The 25,400-nt window shown below is 39.5% G+C and overlaps 1 protein-coding gene across 2 annotated transcripts in view; it reads right to left on the reverse strand.

Moving 5' to 3' along the window:
- The window catches only part of thrb (thyroid hormone receptor beta), an 83,808-nt gene that overhangs the window by 16,854 nt on the left and 41,554 nt on the right, over positions 1-25,400 (reverse strand). Inside the window, exons 1-4 of one of the 2 annotated variants that reach the window (XM_076157227.1) lie at positions 17,061-17,162; positions 16,750-16,816; positions 4,766-4,834; positions 3,482-3,532 (exon numbers count right to left, since the gene is read on the reverse strand). In XM_076157227.1, the coding sequence (XP_076013342.1) occupies positions 3,482-3,532; positions 4,766-4,772 (58 nt within the window). In that variant the 5' untranslated portion in view covers positions 4,773-4,834; positions 16,750-16,816; positions 17,061-17,162. Of the gene's footprint in view, positions 1-3,481; positions 3,533-4,765; positions 4,835-16,749; positions 16,817-17,060; positions 17,163-25,400 lie in introns of those variants that run through there. The other variant, XM_076157226.1, reaches the window with a different exon arrangement.

A 25,400-nucleotide genomic window follows, 5' to 3' on the forward strand; every position in this document is an offset into this window, starting at 1 on the left:
AAAGAAGTCTGTAAATTCTAACATTTCTCCAGGATTCACACGACCACAGAAACCCTGAGTACAAAAAAGCATTCAACGAATTGAAACTCTGACGAAAGCAAAAATTATATTTTCCAAATATATCAGTCATAATTATTTGTTGAACTTAAATCAACCATAAGCTGCAGCTCTCATTGCCTGCTGTTCTGGATTATTTTATTGGTGTGAACCCTCAATTTTCTGCTTGATTTCAAATAATTCTGGCTTCTGGATTTCTGGAAAACCATTTTGCACAACTGAATAAGCATCATGTAAGTTGCAGATGCATATGTCTACTCATAGAACAGAAATAGTGAGTATAATAGACTATAATATACAGGAGGTGCCACAAATGGGACTCCTGACCCAGCCATGTATTTCAATCCAGCAGATCTAGATAGATTATTGTACCTGTTCATTGTACGTCAAAGGATTTTCCTCAAGTTCGGGGTCTTACGTACATTTCAAGAAAGAAGCATAACTCATAAGAAAAGTGAAAAAAAAAGTCCCTCCCTGAATTCCCTCTCACTCACTTCTGATATACTGTCTAAAATAATTAAGATAGATTGAAGTTAATGAGCAGAAGTTGACATTTAAAATGCATCTAACCAATTCTGGACCTAACCTTTTAATCTTAATTTTCACCAGTATTGCCTTAATACGAAATGTGAGGAGAAAAAAAAAAAGGCCCAAAAAAATGTGTGAGTTTGAGTGTGTGTGATGTGTGTGTATGAGACTAACACACAGCAGCTGGTGACATTCAGAGGCCCTGTGAGGTAAATCTGCTCCCAAAATCTGTTCACCGATACCAGTTTAACTTTGTGATGAGGCGAATCGACATAATCTCATTCCTCAAACAGTCACGCCTGAATGTCAGCGATGAAACAATCTGTCATCTGAATGAACAACACTAACAACATTTCAGGTATTTATAAGCACCGCGTAAATTGTAAATTAATATCTAATTTCTTACTAAAACACCCGTGAAAACGCTTCCGTAGAGAAGCAAGTGAACAAAAACACTTCACCTCATTTAATTTCATTTAGACGAATGCTGAAAGAAGCGGAAAGGCTGCAGCAAAATTGATTAGATGGATAAATTCTGCATATTAATTTTTGGGAAATAGTGCATATAAAATGACATAAAAAAAAGGAACTTCAGGGAAATAAAAATGCCAGTTTATTTATGTATGAGATAAAGCAGTGATTCAGGGATGTACTGTGTGTACGGTTTCATCAATGAGTTATTAATGAAAAAGACAGTTATACGAGCCTGGACTGTTTACCTTGAAGTGTATTCAGTTTGACAAAGAGGGCATCTAATTAAATCTCTGTTAAGTAGTTAAATGTGTGTAGTTACATTATTTAGAGCTTTAAAGGTTCTCAGTCTACAAATCATTCCCACATTGCTTTTATGTTCAATTATATTGTATTTTTTTTTATATATTTAAAATGATTAATAATATATAAACTATATTTCTAATGTGGTGAATAAAAACTGTGCGGTCAGTTTAGTTTTGTATCTAAAGAAGAGAAATTTACAATTAATTGACTGTTTTGAAATGTGTCTCTACTTACCATCATTGCCCTTTAACAAGACGCATCATTCTCTGTTTGCATTCATCCCCTAGTTTAATAAAAACTTGCTGGAATTATAAAATCTAGGAGGAATAATTCACACTTATCTAAATAATATATTCAATTTCCCACAGCTTCGTCAGCCTGTCCTCATTCCCAACACAACTTTGAGGAAATCCACCAGGACTTTTACTACAAAAACTACTCCACTTTTACTACACTGCACCTGTGTTGATGGCATCTCAACACAGTGGCCCTCTGCCTGGCCTCAGCACAGATACATGTCCATCATATAAGCATATCTAGCGTATATGACCTATGTTAAGCCATACTTCACTGAGTTGAGGTAACAAAACACAAACTCTCTCACTTTCAGACCAGGTACTAACAGATATCAAGCATCAACTGTATTCATTGAACACTGACAAATACAAGTGCTAATATTGCACAACACCAGCTCTCCAAACTGTGATTATCATAGCCAGTGATGCAGAAATGGGTTGAAATGCCTTTAAAACCTGCCCCAGTTTGAGCAGAAAAAGCGCCTGATACACACAATTTTGTCTCTTAAATATAACAGCATAACAAGACGATTCCAACAGAAGATAATTACACACGCAAGTAAACAATCAATTAATGTTAATGATCTGTCCTCCTGCTGTTTCAATTTCAATCTACTTGTACCTCATATTGCCTATTTTACCTCAGGGCCTACGTATAAAGTTTAACAACAACAACAGTAACAATAATACAACCTTCCTTCCTTCTCTCTCTCTCTCCTTTCCCCCCCCTCTTTCTGCATAAAAAATATCTCCAAAATGTCCTGTAACTGTGTGCGCAATGTTATGTTAAATGTTTGCTTCAATAAAAACAAATAGTAATAATGATCTGTCATTTATTCCATTAATTGTTTTCTGCTGGTACAAAACTTATAGCTGAGCCTTCAATAAATCAAACAGAGGGAAGTTTTCTAACTCTGCCAAGGAAGTGATGATTTTCGTCTTTGCATCTGTTGGTTTCTTTGAACAAAACTCTTCCTGGTGCGGAACAGAGACTCAGTCTACTGGGGCCAAATCTAGGACATTTACTATTGTCGTTATAGTGGTTTAGTGTTCACTTTGAAGAAGTAGTGTGGTGCAATGATTGCAGTGTTGCTACACAGCCAAAAGCTTGTGGGTTCAAACTACCAGCCAACCCTCAAACTTTCTGTGTGAAGCTTATGTGTTGAGTAACAATGGCTCAAATGGAAATTGTTTTTGAGTTTGAATGCTGCTGCAGCTCCTCCAGCACCCCTACATGGGAGAGGTATGGAGAGCAATGAAGGAGAGTGTGAAGAGTTCTCCGTCATATACAGTGGAGCGTTTGACATTTTACTTACCGTCTTATAAAAAGGTTGAGGCATTAGTGAGTGATGGTGAGTTTGGAGTGACAGCAATGAACAGAATAGATACAGAATAGAATGCAAACATAAAGGAAGATTACAGACGTCTGCCCGAGTAGACATCGGATCAGATATATGATTGATTAATATGAATGACACAGAAAAGAGAAGAAATTAGAATTTTGACAGAACTGAATTGAAGATGAAGAGAAAAAAGGCCTTGAATGACGTCTTAATCATAATTTCCTTCATATGTCCATGCAGTGCACTCATCTCACAGTCACACACACATCTTAATGACTCTGGCAATAGAGATCTCTTGTTAAATGACAGCATGTGAAATCAAGGCCTTTCAAGTAAAGCAACATGGAAGAGGAGGTTAAAAGCGTAAAGTGCGTCTTGCTTGATCATGAAAGGCATAACATCATTCACAAGAACTCCAAAGCTCACCCAGAGTCTGACAGACAGGAGGAAAAGAGTGCTGAGAGAGAGGATCAATATTACCATTCTGAATGGCCTCATCTTTCCAGCGGGGGGAGCAATTTTCTGCTGGCTCTATAATAGATGGGAGAGGCACTTGAAAAAAAGCTTTTTTTCTCTGTATTCATATTGACACGCTAAAAACTGGATGGTGAATCTTCTAAGCATAACAGCAATCAGAAACATCACAGATTCAGGTTCATGTCCTCACGTGACACGAGCAAGCAGGTGTCTGTCAACAACGCGACAGATGGATATGTGACAGATGAATGAGATGAACATTATGAGATGACATTTAGAAGGGATGATAGTTACTTTTAATATGTGCAGGTGAACCCAATACCCTAGGTAGTACAGAACATACTATGTTAAATGTTTGTGTAATGACTCTGGTTGTGTAATTTGGTGCTAAATGCCTATTTCCACTGAGTTTGGTATCGAGGAACTCAGGGGAACTGAAGTGATAAAGCTTTTCATATCAGTTAAACTGTAGATTTTGAAGCATTTAACGCAATAATAAAGACTGAAGCATTACGTTCCCAATGACATTATTAGCACCGCTGAGTAATTCTTCGTCTGTGTTTCCTATTTTACAGACCAGCAAACACGAGAGCAGTGAAAAAGGCTACAAGGTGCCAAGACAAACTGTGTAGAGGGAACAGGGGTTTTAACTTGAAAATGCGGTGTTCTTGCGGTGTTCTTGGAGGAGATGAAAATAAAAATAAAACATATCTTCACACCGTTTTACTAATATCAACATGTCCTTTAGCTCCATGAAAAAAGAGTATTAATTATGCACAATGAGCTATGAAATCCCGGGAACAATCGGCTGCCCCTACACACGCAGGGGCGGCGGCAACTTAAACTGTAAAAGGATGGAGGAAGTTGCACCGCGTACTTCTGCCCGTGCTGATGCAGTGATGACGCAACCAGGAAATCAACACGATTTCCATTCACAGTTTGTTAAATTGCCGTTGATTATACCGTATAACCACCATTTTAATAAACACACACCATCCCCATTAAACAAAGCACATACATGTAACGTAACGCCTCAATACACATCGTATTTGAAATGAAAAACATTGAATATTTGCTTTTTTTGGGGTGAAAGTCAAATTTAGAGGAAATGAATGAATGATCACATTAGAATTGCAGCTACCAGCCTCTTTCAGAAAACAATATCAGAATCAGCTACACATAAAAAATGGATAATTAGTATTTGTTCTGGTGGGTGGGGAGCTGTGTGTGTCTATGCGTGTGTGTTTGTGTGTGTGTGCGTATACACAGGCTTGAATGAAGTCTCACCTGACATACTGGTGGGGTTTAGGGCCAAGAAGTCATCCTCAGAGCCTCCTCAGACATCTGGGTACATATCTGCACCAGGAAAAGATCAACCATGAGTGCAACACTTGGACAACAGCTGACAGTAAGAACAGTTCCATTCAGTGCTTTTTACACACACACACACACACACACACACACACACACACACACACACACACACACACACACACACACACACACACACACACACACACACACACACACACACACACACACACACACACACACACACACACACACACACACACACACACACACACACACACACACACACACACAGGCCCTCAGACAGCCGTGCAGCAACATGTGTCTGGCTGGCTGACTGACACAGCAGCATCCTCGTATGTGCTCAGTGTCTGGACTGTACTCTGAGTGACCTATGTAAACCCAGAATGCAGGAAGTGAAAGGTCTTGGACTGACTTGCCTCCACTCACTCAGCTTTCCTGCTAGTGATGATAAGAGGTGGGGACTGGGAGTCAGTCCACAGAGCCACATATACACTCACAGTGTTCAAATCAAGGCTCAGAGTCAAATGAATCACGTCTAATCTGCACTCATTATTATTTTGGATATACCTCCAACATCTGGACACAGGCTCTAGGTGTCAGTGCGGCTAATGCTGAATGTTTTAAGACCTTTCCCTGAATTAACGAGTGAAATTAAAGCTAAAACAACTTTACTGGAGAATGAAACTTTCATCCAGCACACGTTCACATTTTTGCAAGAGGAAGATCTGGCGTCACCAAGAGACAGGCAGTGAATGAAGCCAGATTTCACAGCAATGTTGATGCTATGGAATAACAGACAAATCACTAACACAGAGCCTCAAACATCCACACCCACATTGTAAATGTATGTGTGCACCTGTGTGTACAAGACTTGCTCCTCTCCATAGTCTACTTTTATTGTTATTGTTCAAATGTGCATTTCCTGTTAAATAAATTCAATTCAAAAGGAGCAAATCTATTATTAGATTCCTGCATGTAAGCGTATATATGCAGAGACACAGCTGGTGAAAGGTACCCTGTCAAATCCAAGCTACAATTACAGACAAATCACCACATTTAAATCTGATTTACTGTTTTTATTGAGGACTTGGATTGTCTCAGCTAAATCCCGTTCTGACAGCTGCTCCCCTCATGTGCTCCCAAACTCACAGAGCCCAGATGAGAGGAGCAGAGGCTCATATCAATTTGCATTGCCCATTTAGGTCTAGTCGGTAGTGATTTGTAAGGGGGAGATTACGATTACAATACAGGTGTGCAAGGTCAAAAGGGGTCAGTTTGTGTCATATAACTCTTCTTCTTCATTGGACATCTTTGAGACTACAGAGGACAATCCTAAGGAATTCATACCCAATATTCAGTGTTACACTAAATAAGCACTGTGATCAGTGAAGCCCATACTTAAACCAATCAAAACCAGTATATCTACAGTGTATATCATTATATATATGTGTATTATAGCATATAGCATATACCTTTTAACAGAATTCTGAAACGGTAAATGGACAAATTGGCAACAGAAACCTAAATTCCCCATTTTCAGAGTTGAGGTGCTAGTGTGTCAGTTTCTGTTATCTGTGAGTCCTGGTGCACGCTGGGTGGTGGTAAATGTGGTGAGAGAGAGACAGAGAGTGTAGGGGTTGACGCTTGAGGCGCAGCACAGCTAGAATGTGTGTGGGATCAGATGAACACCGAGTGGGCTTATCCAACCTAACACATTTCACTCAGATTAAACCAGCGAAATATAGCAATGCTGGAATTTACTGTCCCACGATAACGTCTCCGCTCGCATGTGGCCGTGTGTTTTATGGACGGCTTCTTTATGTTATGCGAAGGATATACAGTAGTACTGCTGTGTTTTGGGAATTACTCCTTTAGTACTGTTGTTTTATTGTGATGAAGACAGCTACAACTGGGTTTATTTACCAGGAGATAAGATAGGACGAGCCTACCAGAGTGATGCCAGAACCAGATAGGACATGACCCATGGCCTCACATGGAAGAGGTTTATTGTAAGCCGCTGTTTGTTTACATGCTTAAATAAATCTATTCACAATCTAATCTTATTCTGCCACTCAGTGTATACAAATGTTTATTCATACCAATGTTGAATTTACTGCCAATTACTGGATTTCTCTATTGGACTTCCAACCGTCCCAAATGATTTTCAAAATCGTGAATCTGCCACCGTATCCCAAATGATGACAGAAGGCAAAAAATGTATTCAGTACAGCCGTCCTAATTCCATTGCGCTGCGAGAACAGCTGGGCAGAAAAGCTTTAGCTTTGACACTTTTTTTTTTACACTATGGAGAAACAGCTGGGAAAGGCCCGAAAGCTTCTTCCATACCGCAGGTTTCCAAAAGGTCTGACGAGGACACAAACACAAGATGAACACAACAGATGAACCGAGACTGAGAAAATAAGATACAGGAAAGGAATTGTTTTTGCCTCTCATGGATAGGTTTGCGTGTTTGTCTGGTAGCTACAGAAGGACATTATCATGAACACATTGTACACCCTGGGTAGAATCAGTAGGTAAGGTATCTGAATCTTTGGGCGCAGATCCAGACCAAGATCTGGGTTAAATTTCAGCAGCTGATCCACAGACAGATACATATGCTTGACTGCCTTCATTAAGATCTGTTATGTTTACAAGAAATAGCCACAAAATGTTCCATCTTGCAATGTTAAAGATCCGGATCTAGATCTGACTCAAAAGCAAAAGGAAAATCTAACTGTGGGTCAGGTTTAGGTCAAAGATAGAGTATTGTATTCTACCCAATGGCCACATGTTACCCAACATCGCAAATCACTCCTTTGCTGGTAAATTGCTTGGTATTATCATGAAGACCCAGAGGGAAACATTTAAGGACAACCAATTCCAGAATTCAGCCTTTCCCAGCCTTTTATATAAACCACTCACCTTTCCTGTCAGCTATTTGTGAATTTTGAAACTCCTCAGGACTCTTTGTGTTGCTTTGACACTGACACACTCAAAGAATGTTGTGACATTTCTCTGTTTTTCTGATTTGGGGAGTTTATCTGAACTGAAAATAGTATGTGGTTTGTAGAGAGTAAAATCAGTAGGTTCACTATGGGTGACATTAACATAAAAACCCCTGGTTCCTTTATAAAATCCCATTTGACAACACTATGGTGGCAGAAAAGATCTTCCAGACTAAGCAATACTTTGATGTAAAGTGGTATAAATCTAGGCACACTGACAATACCTGACATTTAGAGGGATTATACAGCTCCAAAGAAAGGTTAAAGAAGGCTATCACACTAGTAACACGTCATTTATGCTCTACTCAAGAACACAATGGAAAGATCTGTGTGACGCATAGAAACCCTTCAGGCTATTCTCTCAGGGTGGTTGTACTACTTTCACTGACTTTTGCTGTGTACGGTTTTTACTCGTATTGTATAAGTGGGTATTGATTTTCATTGAAGACTTTCTTGGTAGAGTCAGAAGGCTAAAAGGAGTCAATGTTATTAACTCAAATTATTTACTATCCAGGTGTTGGGACTGGGACACATTCCTGTTCCAAAATACACCCGCAAGTTGAAAACATCACGCTGCCTAATCATGTTTGGAAAAAATACAAACTGGATGATAAAGAGAACCAGCTTCCTTGAGATAAAGCCCGTAACCCTGACTGTCCTCTGAGTGGAGCTGAAGCCCTGGGCAAATGGAATGTATGAGAAAGTGAATAGTTACTGCCCTTACCCAGAGAAAAGGCCTCCCTATGTGCATGAAAGCGCCTGACCCCTGGTGGAGGTTCTGTTACCTAGATATAGAGCTTCAGAGGTGTCAGGGGAAAGGTAAACAGAGCTGGAGGTGCTAGACAGGACTATAACTTCACCTATACTGTCGGATAAGCACACAAACTGACATGAATGCACAAAACACTGAAAGAAAACTTTTTGATGTGACTAATTTGAGGAGAATTTATTCAGTGTGAAATTATATAAAAAGCTGTTGTTCTTGTTTGTGTTGTTTTCGGTCTGCCAAATCAACATACTGTGTACTGCACTTCTTAACTGTGAATGTTCCAGATGTATTACTAGAAGAAAGGATGAATTATATGCAACAATGACTGCCACAATGAGATCAGTTCAACAACTGCACAGGTGTACATCAAGTGGTTAATACTTATGTTGAATCAGAAGGTGTCACCGAATGTGGTGCCCACACAAAATGCAGTTGATGACCACAAACTGCCCAACAACAGGCCTACAGTGGCCTTTTCAATGCAAGTCATGACATCAACGGCATTTTCCAGAATTCAATGTGTAAATGTTCCAGAATGGCTGCCTGCCAGTCTAGCAGCAAGATGTGTTGTGCTTTATTTGTATTGGACAGAGACAAAATAACCTAATGTTCCTCTGTTGTAAAAACTGACAAAATGAATTTTCCACTGCATTTGGAAGAAAAAGAAACACTTTAATACTTTATTGTGCTTTGATTAGTTTAGAGTTCAAAGAGACCGTAATGAGGCCAGCAGGAACAAAGTTTGAGGGAGGGAAAAAAAGGGGGTTGCTCTGGACGCTCATTCTCCTGCAGCGAGAGGAAGATGTATCGGCTCATTCATTTACCTGAGGCGGTACTGTTTCATATCGCTCCTATTCCGATCCCGCACAGCGCCCCCCCCCCCCCCCCCCCCCCCCCCCCCCCAGTTTAGAATTGACTTGTTGTTGAAGTTGGCTGTTCAACATCTAAATCTGGAACTTTTTGATCAACAGTTTAACAAAGTTAAACCTCCAGCCATATTAAGCCGCTTGCATTCATGGCTGATGGTCAGGTTCTCTCTCAGCTGTGGATGTGCTCTCTGCCTATGACGGCTGTAGCTGTGCACTTCCTCCTCTGTACCGAGACATGTAATTTGCTCGCTACAATAACTACCACATCCTCCGTGACGGGAGGCACGAGAACACTATGTTCTGTGCATTACTCTGGCATCCAAAACAAGCATGACTGAATGACAAAAAAATGTGAACATGTGACACATTATGAAACTGCCAACACTACTGGAAGTTATTACAAGTTCTTACCTAATATAGCTGTTTCCCCTTATTATAACTTGCAACTGACACATGAAAAAAACAATACATATATTACCAACATGAACACAGACACACTAAATCACGGATAAACGTTTAGCCAGCTTTGCCATGGAGGTTTCCAGCCGTATTTCTCTCTGTCTGCATTCCTTTCTGAGATATCATGCTGACAAACTCTTTGGGATATCTGGATATTCAACATCTTTGTTAACATTTGTTCCTATTTCTGGACAATGAAGGCATAGACCTTATTAAAACCTATGAATTCATGCATACACTGCAAATGTGCAATTTAGCCCGGATTAAAATATTAATCCAGATCTGGTGGATCAAAATATATAGTATTCTCAGGCAGGGTCACATTTACAGTGACACAACAACCTCCCAAGACAACCACTACACAATCTCAGACAAGACAAGAAATCCCAGACCCGTCTGATATGTCTCAAAGTTATGTTTCATCATGCCGGAAATCGACACATAAAGTGATAGACAGCGTGCTGGAATGTGGCTCTCACTGGCTGTTGTTCACATTGTCAGTCGCAACATAATAAACGTCTCTGTTTTGGAGTTGTCAACAGCTCCAGATATCAAATATATTAGACGTTCTTGAGCGTCTGCAGTGACTTGGGGTGCCTTTTGAATCACATTGTTGACCAGTTTACACATGAGGACCCTATAGCTCACTGAGGGGGTGACCCCATGTGCCCCAGATCAGAATGAAGCATTAGTCTACATGTTATCATCCTTCCTAGAATTACTTGCAACTTGGCATTAATGTGTAGGTCAGGATAAGAACAGAGAAGATAACAGTACGAAAGGCAGTTTTCGAGGCTAACCACTGAAAATTACAACCTTGGAGAGTCAATTTGTCTTTGAGTTGAAAAGAAAACATGTCTTCTTTTAACATTCATTCTCCAAGTCCAGTGAAGTGACAATGGATGTGTTATCTGCCAAAATAATGAGAAGGAAGAAGGATAGTTTTTCCTGGTGTGGTTTGAGTTCATTTTATCACATTACATTACATTACATTACGATCATTTGGCAGACGCTTTTATCCAAAGCGACTTACATTACAGTTACCACCCTTCGCAGAGGGGGGAGCAATTGAGGGTTCGGTGCCTTGCTCAGGGGCACCTTGGCAGGGGCTCGAACCGGCAACCCTCCGGTTCCAAAGCGGAAGCTCTACCCACTGAGCCCCTGCCTCCCTGCCTCACATATACAAACAAGAAAGAAAGATTTCTCTCTAATTTGCCATAGCTCCCAAATAATGCATTTATATGCATAGTTCTCTTTTCTTGATCATGTATACAAATCCCGCGGATAGTTTTGATGTGGAGATTTAGATTTTGAGGTGCAAATGTACACTGTATGTACACTGCCTATGTTGAATGCGCTTATTGGAAGTCGCTTTGGATAAAAGCGTCTGCTAAATGATTGTAATGTAATGTAATGTTCAAGTATAAACACAAATGGCGTGATGGTAATGAACTGAAAACCATTTGCACCTTATTTTTTGACCTCATAAAGTTGCACATAGCAGCTTTCAATCTTTATTGACATAGACATTTTTAATGGAAACCAATAACTTAATAACTGCTTAACTGTTGGATAGCTATTAAAGGTTAAAATTGTTTGTACTTAGCAGTTACTTAGCAGTTGATTAGCACAATTAGCACATTTAGCTGAAGGGGGTAGTTGGCTATGCCTGGATCCAATACACGTGTCACCTATTGATAGACTATCAAGGTGTCACAGTGATAACAAAAAAGGACCTCAAAATATTGGCCAAAGACCCACCTCTCCAGAAGATTTCATGAAAATCTATTGATAACTTTTTAATTATTCTGCTAATGCAAAAACAGAGTGAAGCAGTAGTCAAAGCAGAGGTAGAAAAAGGTTTTTGCTAATGTATCTGACTTTCAAACAAGCAAACACTATACAATTTACAAATGCAGTAATGGTCGATCCTGTCAGTCCCATTTTGTTAATGCCCCGTGTTTTCTGCTCTCATTAGGTGTTCCATGAATGCCTCCATTATTCCCACTGTTGATCTCGGTGATGGGCAAGCAACAGCAGAAAAACATTTGACATGGCCAAAGCTCAGCAGGATAATGGGAGAGAAAACTTGCTTGTGCACATTGGTGCAAATGACTACCCTCCCATGCTGCTGCCATTAATCTGGGGACTACATCCAGGTCTTCATTGAAATGAACAGAATTCTAGTAATCACATGAAGATGGATGGTACACAAAATCTATTTTAAAGAAAAAGTCTTACTAACCCCTCAGAGGAGTGGGCTAGACGGAACACAGGAAGCACCACACTAATAGGGAACACACTGTACTTCCTTCATGCTAATGTCCACAGAAGACTTTGTCCACTACAGACAGAAATTACTTCACTGTAACCAATCTGATTATTTAAGACATGACCACGCTTCAGTGAAAACATTAAAACCTAACTGTCTTTGCATTTAACTTGAGTATGCATTCTCTACCATAACATGGCATTAACAGGGATTTCTTTAAGGTTTAGGTCAACCAAGATTACATGCAAAATGGAGGTCACAATTTCTTTACTGTGTTCAAGTATTGTATGGATTTTGATAAAAGATTTTGTAGCCAGATGGCCGTTGGGTCAAGGAGAAGGTGAGAAGATTTTAAAGATTATAACATCACAATTGTTGCAGCAATGACACCCCCTTTACAGAAGCAATGACCTTGAACTCTTCCAGGACTTGAGTGTATGATGGATGAATTAAAGTAACATAAACCTTTGTGTGCAGCTGGGGATGAAACTCAATACTCCACAGCAGCTGCATAACAGGGTTGTTTTTTTTATTGGTGACTCGGCCAGCCCTCGGCTTCCATTCAAAGTTATCTGCAGCCCTTACAGCTGGACTATGACCCACAACACCAGACAATGTTATATGCTCCATAATCAATCACATTAAATGTTTATAAAATGTTATCCTCCTACATAAACAGTATGATTATATGTGACTGGATGTGGAGCTGTAGCATGCCAAGCCTTAGAGAGAGCACATTGTAGCAAATGGTGCATCACTCACACTACAACAAATAGTAATTTATAAGTCTATCATAAAGGGAAAATGTATGCTATTTGTAAATTTGGGATCAACCTTGACAATAATTCGACAGTAGCAGATGGTAATAACAGCAGGTTGGTGAAAAAACAACACCCATAATTCCATGAGCACAAAATACACATACTGAGCAAGAGTAGCCTTTGCTACTCTTCCCCATACGTCAATAAAAGTCGACAACCTGTGTCATTTTACTGGTAGTGTCAGGTTCCACATGATTTATAGAGGCGTATGTTGAATCTCCAAATAACAAAGTTAAATAACATAAATGCAACTGAGGAAATATCATAGCAAAGGCATTTATGAATATGAGACCGTGGTTGTGAAGCTAACTCCCTAAATGTACTAGTCTTCAGCTGTATCGAACTTTAATGTCAACTAACAATGTACAACAACCTTAACTAATATGGATCTGATTCGAGGCGGCATTGTGTGAAGAGCCAAGCTTGATCTGTGGAACATTGTGCTCAGAGCTCTCTAATACTTAATTTACGAAGCTGAATCACACTATGTAATGTGATACAGGCACATCATCATGGCAACTCGGATCACAAAAAGAACAGCAGATGGTGTTTTCATTAAAGAATTCAAGCTGATATAAGGATCAACCCGTTGACATTGTTTCAGACTCTAGTGCACTCATTATATTACATTAGGTCCTCTTGTTTTTCGTGAAACAAACATCTACTGATGTCAAAAGGTCACAGACGCACATTACTCATAACACATAAAGAGAAATAAACCCAAAAACACATGAATGTCTGTAATAATGAGTGGGTAACAAGGAAAAATATAACAAGCGTTGACTAACAATCCCCCACACGTCTGTGCATAATTGTTATGTCCAAATCTGTAATGCATTGTCCATATGCATGCAGATGGAATCCTCTTTTTATCATTTGAACATTTGAACACTGTCTGTACACACTGCAGGGAGTGTATTATTCAGAAGATGTCATACTCAGTACAGAATAATTCCCTCCTGGAAATGTCCTAAACAATGTTTCTTTTGCAGTATCAGAATTGATAGGGCTCTACATGTCTCTACAAAGGGGAAAAGCAAAAAGTTGCCATGTCTGCCATAATTTCATGGTCAAAGCAATTTTCAATAAGATATAATAAGCTTAATCTAACATGTAGCAGTTGGATTTTGATGGATCAGTCAGTAAAACTTTCAAAGCCTGCAGGGTCACTACTCTCCTTTTCTGATGTCAGATTATGGCCAGCATGTTGCTCTAATATACTGACTGTGTCAACAGAACAGATGAAATACTCCTTTTACTGGAGTTTGAAGAACAAAAGGCCAATTGTTTGTTTTTTTACGATCCATTAAATTGTTTGTATGGTATTACAGTACTGGCTGAAGAACACAAGTTTGGAAAAACTGAAAATTTGCCAACCACTCAAAGGGAAAATGTGGTCAGCATACTACAACAATCAGAATTGTTTTTGTGGATAAGACTGTAACAAGTTACTGTTGAGTGACAAGCATGAATATACAGTATATAATGTAACAGCATGAATCACCTAAGCTAACAATACACCAAACATATTATGAGTCCTCTACACCAGGTGGTCAAATAGACCATGGGCTAGATAAATACATAGTTATATCTGAAATAACTTGTTACTCAGTCATTATCATAGGTCAGATGAAAAAGAGCCAGCAGCATGGATGTTTCCATTGAAGGTGATTCTCTAGTTTAAATAATAAAATAAATTAAAATGGCCAGTGTGCCAAACACTGAACTTGGACAAGAGAAAGAAAGAAAGAGAAAGAGTTGTCTAGGGAAAGAGAGAGGTCATGATTGCCAAGCATGGTCAAGGCAAAGGCTGCCAGTGTATCTCTGAGCAGTTTAGCGTTCCTGTGACCATGGTAGTAAACATAATCCGGAAGTTTAAGGGCCATGGGACCATATCAACCAGTAACCCTCTAACCCTAACCCATTCCATCGGTGTTCCAGAAGAGGAAAACGGAGCCCAGATTGAACAGAAGGAGAGTTTGAATGTTGGATAAAGAAGCAAAGAAATCTTCCAAAACCAATACAAGCAGACCTCCATGACCAAGGCACAACAGTGACTCGTTGCACGATCAGTCACTCGCTGAATGTAAGTGGGCTCAATGGTAGAACTCTTTTAAAAGAGAGACATAAAAAAGCCAGACAAGAAACGCCCCCGAGTTTACAAAAATGCATGTTGACAAACCACAAATGCTTCTGGGAAAATGTCCTTTGGACTACTGTGAAACATGGAGGGGACTCCATATTATGGGGTTGATTTGCTCTTTGTGACACAGGGAATCCTGAATCTGTGCAGGGCACAATGGAACCAGTATAATGGAACAAGAGTGGAACAAACTACCAGATGAGAAGTGTAAAAGTCTGAGAAGAAGGATGCTACAAAATATGAGGTTAAGCATACCAATAATTTTGAGCAGGCCCTTTTCCATTTGTTACTCCAAAAGTGTTTATATAGAAGAAAGAATGTTGGTTGTCAATTATTCACAATATTTCAGATATTAACAATTTTTAATTACTGGACCAGTACTACAAATTCAGCCAGGTTTGTACAAAAACCCTCCACATGCTCATTTCAAAACCTTCAGCTTTGAAATGACAGATGATTTGCACTAGAGGTTCAAAATAAAATCCACAATTATTAGGGTGAATGTTGTTTTAGAAGCATTTCAATCATGGAAACGGCTTAAGAAAGGAAATAGCTGCGAGTTTGCGCTGCTTCTTTTGGAACCTTAGTGTTGACAAGAATCCATCATCTGTTGATACTACCTTTTGAAAGAATCTGGGTCACCATGTGTGCATGCAGACATTAAAATAGCTAAAGGCTAAAGAGCACACAAACCACTTAGAGTATAATAGTGTGACAGCAAGTTAGGATATCATTAAAATAGGCATCACGCTTGAGTCACGTTCAAAGGTTCTGTGGCACCGCAGTTTATACATTGCACACACCAGAGATTAGAGACGATTGATGTGAGAGAGTTAGAGGATTTGTACTGATTTACATAGGACTGTGATAACATTATTGTAGTGTTGATTTGACACACGTAACCTTACAAGAAAATGCATAAGAAGTCATAAGCTTTGTGTCTGCAGGGCGAGGTGTGGAAGGGTGAAAATAATTATCCTTTGTCATTACAAGAGATTTACATTAAGCAACAAAAGGACTGTGTGTAAGGTGAGCATAAATCCCACATTTACACTGATTCTGTGTAACAAGCAGAATAGAAAAAAGTTCTCTATATTTCTGCTCCTTTGTTGGCCAAGTAGTACACCCATAGCAATTCTCTAAAGGAGACAATGTTGGTCTGTTCCAGAGTTCTCACCCATCTTCACCATGTGGGTAAATGCTACAGTTACAAAGCAGGTATTAAATCAGCACAATTGAAAATATTGCTTCCCTTGGAAATGATACTGTTGGGATTACATATGCATGTTGTTGGGATAACATATGCATGTAATCCCAACAGTATAGATTATGACAATCCAATATACAAAGATGCACAGTCTCCAGACAAAAATCGTAAAAAGAAACTCCATGTTGACAGATAATTTTTCCTGGACTTATTTTGGACACCATTGTATGAACATTGCAACCTGCAACTACTAGAGACACTGATATTTCCTCTTTTGTGTTGCCTTGACTGGAGCAGTGAGGTGTAGTGGAGAAATGCAATGTATTGGTATGCAGCAATCTGCTGAAATGTGCAATGTGGAATGTGGAATTGAGCGACAAGAAGCTCTTACCAGAGGAAATGGTGAAGTCCGACTCCAGCCAGAGCTGAGGAGCCGCCGAGCTCCCCAAGAGAAACACCTACACAGAGAGACAGAGAGAGAGAGAGAGAGAGAGAGAAAGGGAGCGGGAGAGAGAGAGAGCTCGGTTAAACTACAGAGCAAACAAGATGACAATCACAGTACAGCTACAAAAAGCCAAACATCAACAGGAAGGGTAGAGGTGATTGCAAGTGCAGTTTGTTTTCATAGTATAAAAACTCAGGCTCAGATAGAAACATCTTGAAGTGGTGATATTCAAAACCAGATAGAATTCAGGTATCTACCTTTGTCTTCATTGCCTCTTTGTAAAACAATAAGTCTTCACTCAGTTGAACAGTGTGCCGTGGTGAAGCACTTCCTCAAAGTTCAAACTCATACTACCACTTTTCTTGCACAGTTTCTGTAGCAGGATGTTGTCAAAGCACTACATCCGGCTAGGGCGTCTCAGATGCAGAACTGCCCTCCACGGAGCACCTCCCACAGCAGCTTTAAAATACTCTCAACCGCTGGTGGCTGCCACATGTTATACCCATAAATAGCACCAAATGACCGAAATGGTGGAGAAATCCCAGGGACAAATTTATATCCCTCTCTGACTAGCAGCCCTTCATGACTCATTATTTATTTGGTTTCTCAGGCTCCAGGCAGGGCATTATGCTTTGGGATGAGAAAATAAAGGAATGAAGCAACAAAAGTAGAGAAGTACAAACGTCTGTTTCAAGATTTTATTTAAACTCTGACGTTTTGCTAAGACCGTTCGGAGGACTGAAATTGTGTTGTGAGTTCATGGTGAACTCCCTGGGGAGAGGGCATTAAAACAGAAAACAGGAGGCTGCTTGATTATCATGAGAGTGAGAATGGAAAGCTTTTGTTTATGCCATTAATTCAGTGGCAGGACTCGGCTGGTCATCTCTCTCCGACAGACGGTAATCACTTGTAATCAGACTTAATGGGCACTCTAATGGGAATGGTTTTCCTTCTTCCATGCTTTGTCTGTGTCAGCTTGACTCGTTCACACACTTGTGCACACACAAACACACGCACAGACATTTGCAACTAATTTGAGTAAATCTAATCTAACACTGCACTTCCATCTGAAACGGAAGAACTGTATTAATACCATCAAGCCATAACAATACAACCTAATCACAGTTTATTTGTATGTGATGCAAATTCATTTTTGCTATTTTCATATTCTTGTCATAATTGATTGCCATGCATTATAAACATGGAGGTAAGCTTTTCAGTGCCAAAGAACAAAGGCTAAAAGTTAGCTCACACCTCAACTCCCTGTCTTGAAAACCAACTAAGCCAGAACCTTGTCTTGATGTTATTAGGGATTCAAACCTAAATCAGTTACAAAATCAGCCTACTAACAGCGTAAAAACAGCACCACTTAGAGGACTCATGTCCAAACAAGACTAAAGAAAAACTTGCTTAACTTTATTACTAGCAGGTTAGACTATTGTAATGGTCTTTTTTCAGGTTTCACTAAAAGGCACTTAGGCAGCTGGGGGCTTGTTCAGAATGCTGCTGCCAGACTTCTACCAAAGACTAATCCATTTGAACACATTACACCAATTATCAAATCCCTGCATTGACTCCTAATGTCACAAAATTTGTTGCTGGTCTAAAAATCACTGATGTAATGCTTTTACAATATGAACGCTCTAGACTCCTCAGGTCATTTGGGAACTGTGTGTGAACTGTCCACAGAGTCAAACCAAATAATGGAGAATGAAACATGGCATTTAGCTACTATGCAAGCAAAGTTTTTGTTTTTGTTCCCAAATCTTGCACTTTTGCTTAGTTGTAAACACTGCAGTTTGATTTAAGACACTTGATTTTATAATTTTATTCTCTAAATTAAATGATTAAAAATGTTCTGATTTTATTCTTAATGTCTTTCAACATGTTTTTATGTGAAGCACATTGAGTCGTCCTTGTGTATGAAATGTTACCGTGCATTGTTTTTATTTGTCCTCTTCAATTTAACATAAAGACTAAATGACACCTCGCAGAAACATCAGTCACTCACACAGTTTACACAGTGGTTAGAACTTGTGCACTGCTGCGAGTATGTGTGTAACCAGTGACTAATCCCAGCACTGATAAAGCTGCATCATGCACAATGAATCTCCAAGGGCCACCAGTGGCTCACTGCTACAGGATGATTATAGCAAAATCAGAATCTCTCTCCTGTATATTCCTGTATATCACTTAAACGTTGTTTAACACCACCTGACATATACTGAGGATGTTTGAGATAAAGCACGAGCCAAGCTTGTTTTTTATTACCCTCAGAGATCCTGGCAGTCCCTGGACTAGAAGGATAATTCTGAAAGGGAAAACAAACAGCAACACTTGTCTTCCCTTAATACAGCCCCTGGGGTGCACTGGAGGAGGGCACTAAACCAGCATTGGAGGATATACTGTGCAATGATTTGAGCATAATGGCCACAGTTCAGACAGTGTTTTTTAGTATTTTACCCCCGACTGAAAAATACTTTTTGTTGCACAAATTCATAAAAAAGGATGATCCACAAACAATCTACCCACTGCTTTTGCATGAGTTATAAATGTTTATTCCAGTTGAGAAATACCTGAAACTTATCTGAAGACACAGCTATGCAACAACACTGCCACTAGTGTCTTTTAAGTAGTATATTAAAAACTTCTTTATGTTATTTTATTATTCAATGCATTCACAAGGCTGCCATGCTGATGCGTCACTTGGTGATATTGGCTCATCGAAGTGACATTAACGAGATTGTATGTGTATTGGATGCCTTGTTAGTCTGTATTATAGATACATGAACACATGTGCACCTCAGCTAGTAGCCTTAATGCCTTTGCCAAAACCATGGAGTATAAATTAGCTCAAGCTAATTGTAAATTGAGCATCTTCATGCCCGTGTAGTGTCACTTTTCTCAGGTTTTTACCAAAGATGTATATGTATAGTGAGCATTTGGCATGCACAGTTTAAACAATTTGGATTACCTTATCAATCAATAGTCAATTAACTGTTAATCCCTCTTGGGGTCAGCTACATTCGCTGAATTTCTATTATCAGTTATCATCATGTGCAACACATGCACATTTTTAAAAAGTCGACAGTCAAATATGAATTGGCAATATTTCCATGAACTGATGTTACACACAGACGGCTCCCCTGCTGTTTCCACACGGCACACTGTACAGTAGGGGGCACCATTAAGTGAAAATTAGCAAAATTGAGTGTTGATGAGAGCTGGCAGTGGCAGTCAAATGTGTAAGAATAATTTAATAGTACACAATCTATTGTCGTCTACAGTAGACAGTTATCATTTCTGCAAATATTGATTGTGTTTAAATGGCAGCCCTATTCTTTTGTTGCCAAATAACAAAAATTAGAGCAGATGGTAGGGCTAAATACAAAAACATTCTACAAACCTTGCATAACATTATTGACTGAGGCAGTACCGGTCTACATCAACACTATCTGTAAAGACAAGAGGAGCTTGGTGATTGAACAGTAACCTTAGAATTTGGAAATGCCCTTATTAGTATTACCCTATGTCAACTGGTCGTTCTCTTAGAAATGAAGCGGCCATGGCTGGAGTTGGGTTGAATTGTTGAACCAGGTGTGGTGTTTCAAACTGTGATCTTATCTTGTTTATTCTGACCAAGCCTACGGAGCAGCTTTGATCTTATAGATGTGTTGCTATGACAACAACAAGTGCTTGGAAAGAATAGAGATATCCAGGATCATGCCAAAGCTTTTAACAATTAAATCCTGCTAACTCGTTAATCCACAAACTGAGAATAGGTCCCAGATGTGAGTTTCCAGTCTTTGTGTTTTTTCCAGTTTGCGTTTTGGGTTGTCTGTGTTACTGGACCATTTTAATGGTATTACAAATATTCCAGCCTTTCCTATCACCTCACGCTCACGTTATTTACTGCTGATGTGTTTTTGATTGATTATTTATTTGATTTGACATATATACTTTGACCAATCTGAGGCATTATGCAGCAAATTGTAGCTATAGCCAATCACATTAAGCGGCCAAATCCACAAGTTTGAGTCCAAAGAGCAAAGATAGGGCTGCTTTGAGAACATGGAGAGACAGATGGCATGGGAAATTAATTATGACTATGATTACAGAATTATGTTTGAACACTTTCTTAACCAGTAAAGTTCATAACAACAATTAATTGATAATCAGTTGATCATCAGCCCCCTTCGCCCCCCCCCCCTGCCCCAAAGAAAATTAAATAAAAAATCTAATTTAGCTATTCTAATTTCTGAGTTCAAGGAAAAGCAAATATTCTGGTCACTGTTTGACTTATTTGGGGATAATTAAAAACAGTCTGTGCCTTCAATTTTGTTATTTGCAGTTTAAACACTGATCCTTAAAAAATCAAGAAGATACCCAGCCCTAAGTATAACATTTTGGATAACAGCAATAGCAATTTGGAAATGTGTGGCAGGGACACATATAATTAGAGGTTTTGCTCTTTTCACCAGATGTACTGATAACAAGCCTTTTTCGTTCCATCACATCTATATTTCTTTTCCGTGTCATGTGTGTCTTTTTTGCCCACATAGATCCTTGTTATCCTTTAAGTTCCTGTAAGCCATTTATCCAAAACACTGGTAGTGGTAGAAGGCATTTTTTTTAGAGTTCAGATTCTCCAGCTTGAAATACATATGCTTATGTTTTTGGTGAACAGAGACACATGGACAGGCGATGTGTGTGTGTGCGCGTGTGTGTGTGTGTGTGTGTGTGCACCCACTGTCTGGCACAGAGAAAAACTCCACTAATACACTCTGTTATTCAGTTTCCATGGTGATCAGAGTTAAATTTGACAATGTGACGCAGTCTTTGAGTGTCATCTTCATCTTTTCCACATCAACCAGATAAAAGTATTACTGGTTTATACTAAGAAAGCAATGAGAGAGCAAGAAAATGAAATTTTAAACAATAAAGACAAGTCAACAATGTGATTGTTACATTAAAGCAGCCAATAGTCAATGTACTGTATTGTAAAAGGTACAAAACCTACTCTTGATCAAGGCATTTTTGCCAACTGCAGACCACCAATCAGTTGTGTGAATTTCTACATGACGATAGTTAATTCGAGGCTTTTCAGTCTGGATTTAGAGCTCACCATAGCAGAGAGAACACTGGTGAAAGTCACGAATGACCTTTTAATTGCGTCAGACAAAGCACTTCTCTCTGTACTTGTCGTGTTAGATCTTAGCACGGCATTTGATACCATTGACCATCACATCCTTTCACAGAAACTGGAACATATGATTATGTATGAGGTAATGATCCACCATGCCCGCCAAAGTTAGACACAGTGTTCATCAAGGTTCAGTGCTTGGGCCAATACAGTTCACTTTATATCTGCTTCCTTTAGGTTATATTATTTGGAAACACTCCTTATACTGTATTTTGATTGTTACGCAGATTAAAACCAGAAGAGTTCAGTCAGTTATATAAACTCCAAGCATGCCTTGAGTACATGCCTTAAAGAAACACAATATCTAATGATGTAGCTACTGTGGTCATGTCTATGTGATCATATTTCTCCCATTTTAGCTTTGGCTTCCTCTAAAATCCAGAATAGAAATTAAAATCATTCTCCTCGCTTTCAAAGCTCTGAATGACCAGGCACCATCATATGTTAAAGAGCTCATAGTACATTGGTATATTAGTATATTACCCCACTAGAATACTATGCTCCCAGAATGCAGGCTTACTTGTGGTTCCTAGTATCACCAAAAGTAGAACGGGAGGCAGAGCCTTTTAGTTATCAAGCTCCTGTTGTGGAACCATCAAGGAGCAAACTTTTAACTTTACAAAATTAAAGCTGATACTCCTAAACAATAAACCAAAACATCTAAAACTAAATAATCATTCAGATGGGAGCCTTTTCAGAGAAGAAATTAGACAAAGGAGACATCAGATTGTGTCCCTGGAATCCGGACATATTTCTTGAAAAGACATCGATTTTCAGACCTTTACATATTACAAGAGAAACTCATTGCTCAGAGGAATGGAACGAATAAAAGGTAGAATTCACTCAGAGATGTGTTTCCCCTGATAAAGATTCCCAGTGCACGACTGGTAATGGAAGTCACAGGGTTCTAGAACCACTAATTGGAACATACATTGGCTGGGTTTAAACTATTGGTGTATTCCAACCAGGTGCGCGCTTCGAAATTTGCGCTGCGATCTGCCGGTCTGTCTCGCGGGCCGGAGGTAAATAATATTTTTTGGGACTAATTAAGTGAAGTTGGATAATTTCCCACGGCACACCTGACGATCTTTCACGGCACACTAGTGTGCCGCAGAACACAGGTTGGAAAACATTGCCATAGACTACAGAACTCCTGAGGAAACGGTAAGACAACTTAAGCCATCCACCTGCTGCCTTGATGCTCTGCCTAGTTTTAATTTAAGGATGTTTTTTACTGCCTGGCGATAGACATCAGGCAACTCTCAAGTCATTAAAACTGAACTTAATTACTTTTTAGTCTCAACTGGTTGCCAAGACAACTTGCTATCAGGATTTTGACTCCTTTACTGAAACTGCTCTTATTAGTTCTAAACAATATTTGTCTTAGCACTGACTCTGGCAAAAGTCAAGTCCCAAGTCATGGCTTTTATCAATGTCAGTGAAGCAAGAAAATAGATTAAATCTTAAACAAATATTGGATCTTTATGTAACAGCATCAACTTTGGCTGTAGATCTCTCTTTTGTGAAGTTAGAGTGATGCATACAGTTGTGGTGAAGTTTACATACACTTGTTGAGAACATGTATGTCATGGCAGTCTTAACTTTCCAATAGTTTCTACGACTCTTATTTTTCTGTGATAGAGTGATTGGAGCGCATACTTCTTTGTCACAAAAAACATTAATGAAGTTTGGTTCTTTTATGAAGTTATTATGGGTCGACAGAAAATGTGATAGAATCTGCTGTCAAAAGTATACATTCAGCAATGCCAATATTTGGTTACATGTCTCATGGCCAGTTTCACCTCAATAAGGCGCTTTTGGTAGCCATCCACAAGCTTCTGGCAAGCTTCTAGTAGAATCTTTGACTACTGCCCTTGATATAATCAGTGTAGTTTAGCTAAATCTGTTGGCTTTCTGAAGTGGACTTGGAAATGGACTTGGAAAGTCAAAGAAGCTCAGCACGGATCTGAAAAAGCAGATCATTGACTTGAACAGGTCAGGAAAGTCACTTGGCGCCATTTCAAAGCAGCTACAGGTCCCAATATCAACTGTGCAAACAATTATTTGCAAGTATAACTTGCATGGCACAGTTGTGTCACTGCCACGATCAGGAGGAGAACGCAAGCTATCACCTACTGCTGAGAGAAAATTGGTCAGGATGGTCAAGAGTCAACCATGAACCAACAAACAGCAGTTCTGCAAAGAATTAGAAGCTGTTGGAACACAGGTGTCAGTGTCCACAGTCAAGCGTGTTTTACAGCTGGACGGGTTGAGAGGCTGCCATGCAAGAAGAAAGCCCTTGCTCTAGAAATGGTGCCTTAAGGCTCGACTGAAGTTCGCAGCTGTCACATGGACAAAGACAGGCCTTCTGGAAGAAAGTTCTGTGGTCAGATGAAACAAAAATTGAGTTGTTTGGCCACAATGACCAGAAATGTGTATGGAGCAGAAGAAAGTGAGGCCTTTAACCCTAAGAACACCAAGCCTACCGTCAAGCATTGGGGTGGTAGTATTATGCTCTGGGTCTGTTTTGCTGCCAGTGTTTTGCTACCAAGAGCAGTACACAAGGCAACGGATTTCTTCTGAAAAGGCAGTAATAGTGCAATGAAAATGCTGCTGCCAAATTAACGGAAGGAAGGAACAGCCTTCCTACTTCAGCCATCCCTCAGGCAGAGAACCCGCTGTGACACACCTGCAGCAACTGGAAAAGTTAGGCCATTCACAGAGCTTCCCTGAGAATATTTCTACACTCTACTCTTACCTCTTTAAGTGACTTATGTTCACATGAGAGCAGAGCGCAGATGTGTCTGCTGTGCACTGATGCAGCCATGCTTCTTCAGAAACTCATGTATTTCCCGCTGTAGAACCCCACCCCAAAAAACTCTACAGATCTACATGAGTCAGAAAAATGGGGTATTTGAAAAAACAAAAAAGGCCAAAAGGTGAAAAGTTTGCAGGTGGGTTGATGCCATTCCTTTTCCAAATTTTAGTGGCAGATGATTCATCGCAGAAACTTGTTTTAGTGCATTCAGCATGGTATATTCTGCTTTATTCACATTTTCAAACATTTGCATACAGCATTTTCTTTTGGGTGAGCAAGCCGTGGATTAGATGTGGAGAGTGTTTGATGTGGAGGAATCTCCAACAGCAACTATGATTAATGTTCAGAGGAGGTGGAATATGTTTATGTTTATATTTATTCTCATATTTTAATTTGCATTAAAGCTGTTGAATCCATTGTGGAATACCACTGGACACATCTGGAGGCTCTGTCTGGGCCAATCCTTATCAAAACATTTGTAAAATGATTTGGTACAGGTAATGTGAAGTTGTACAAGTGAAAAAGGAATTACCCACATATACGGGGTATTGCACCAAAAACTAGGTTGGCAAATTT

This window comes from Genypterus blacodes, unplaced genomic scaffold, assembly GCF_046128005.1.
Source record: "Genypterus blacodes isolate CSIRO-AG114 ecotype Tasmania unplaced genomic scaffold, CSIRO-AGI_Gbla_v1 ptg000072l_1, whole genome shotgun sequence".
Lineage (NCBI taxonomy): Eukaryota > Metazoa > Chordata > Actinopteri > Ophidiiformes > Ophidiidae > Genypterus > Genypterus blacodes.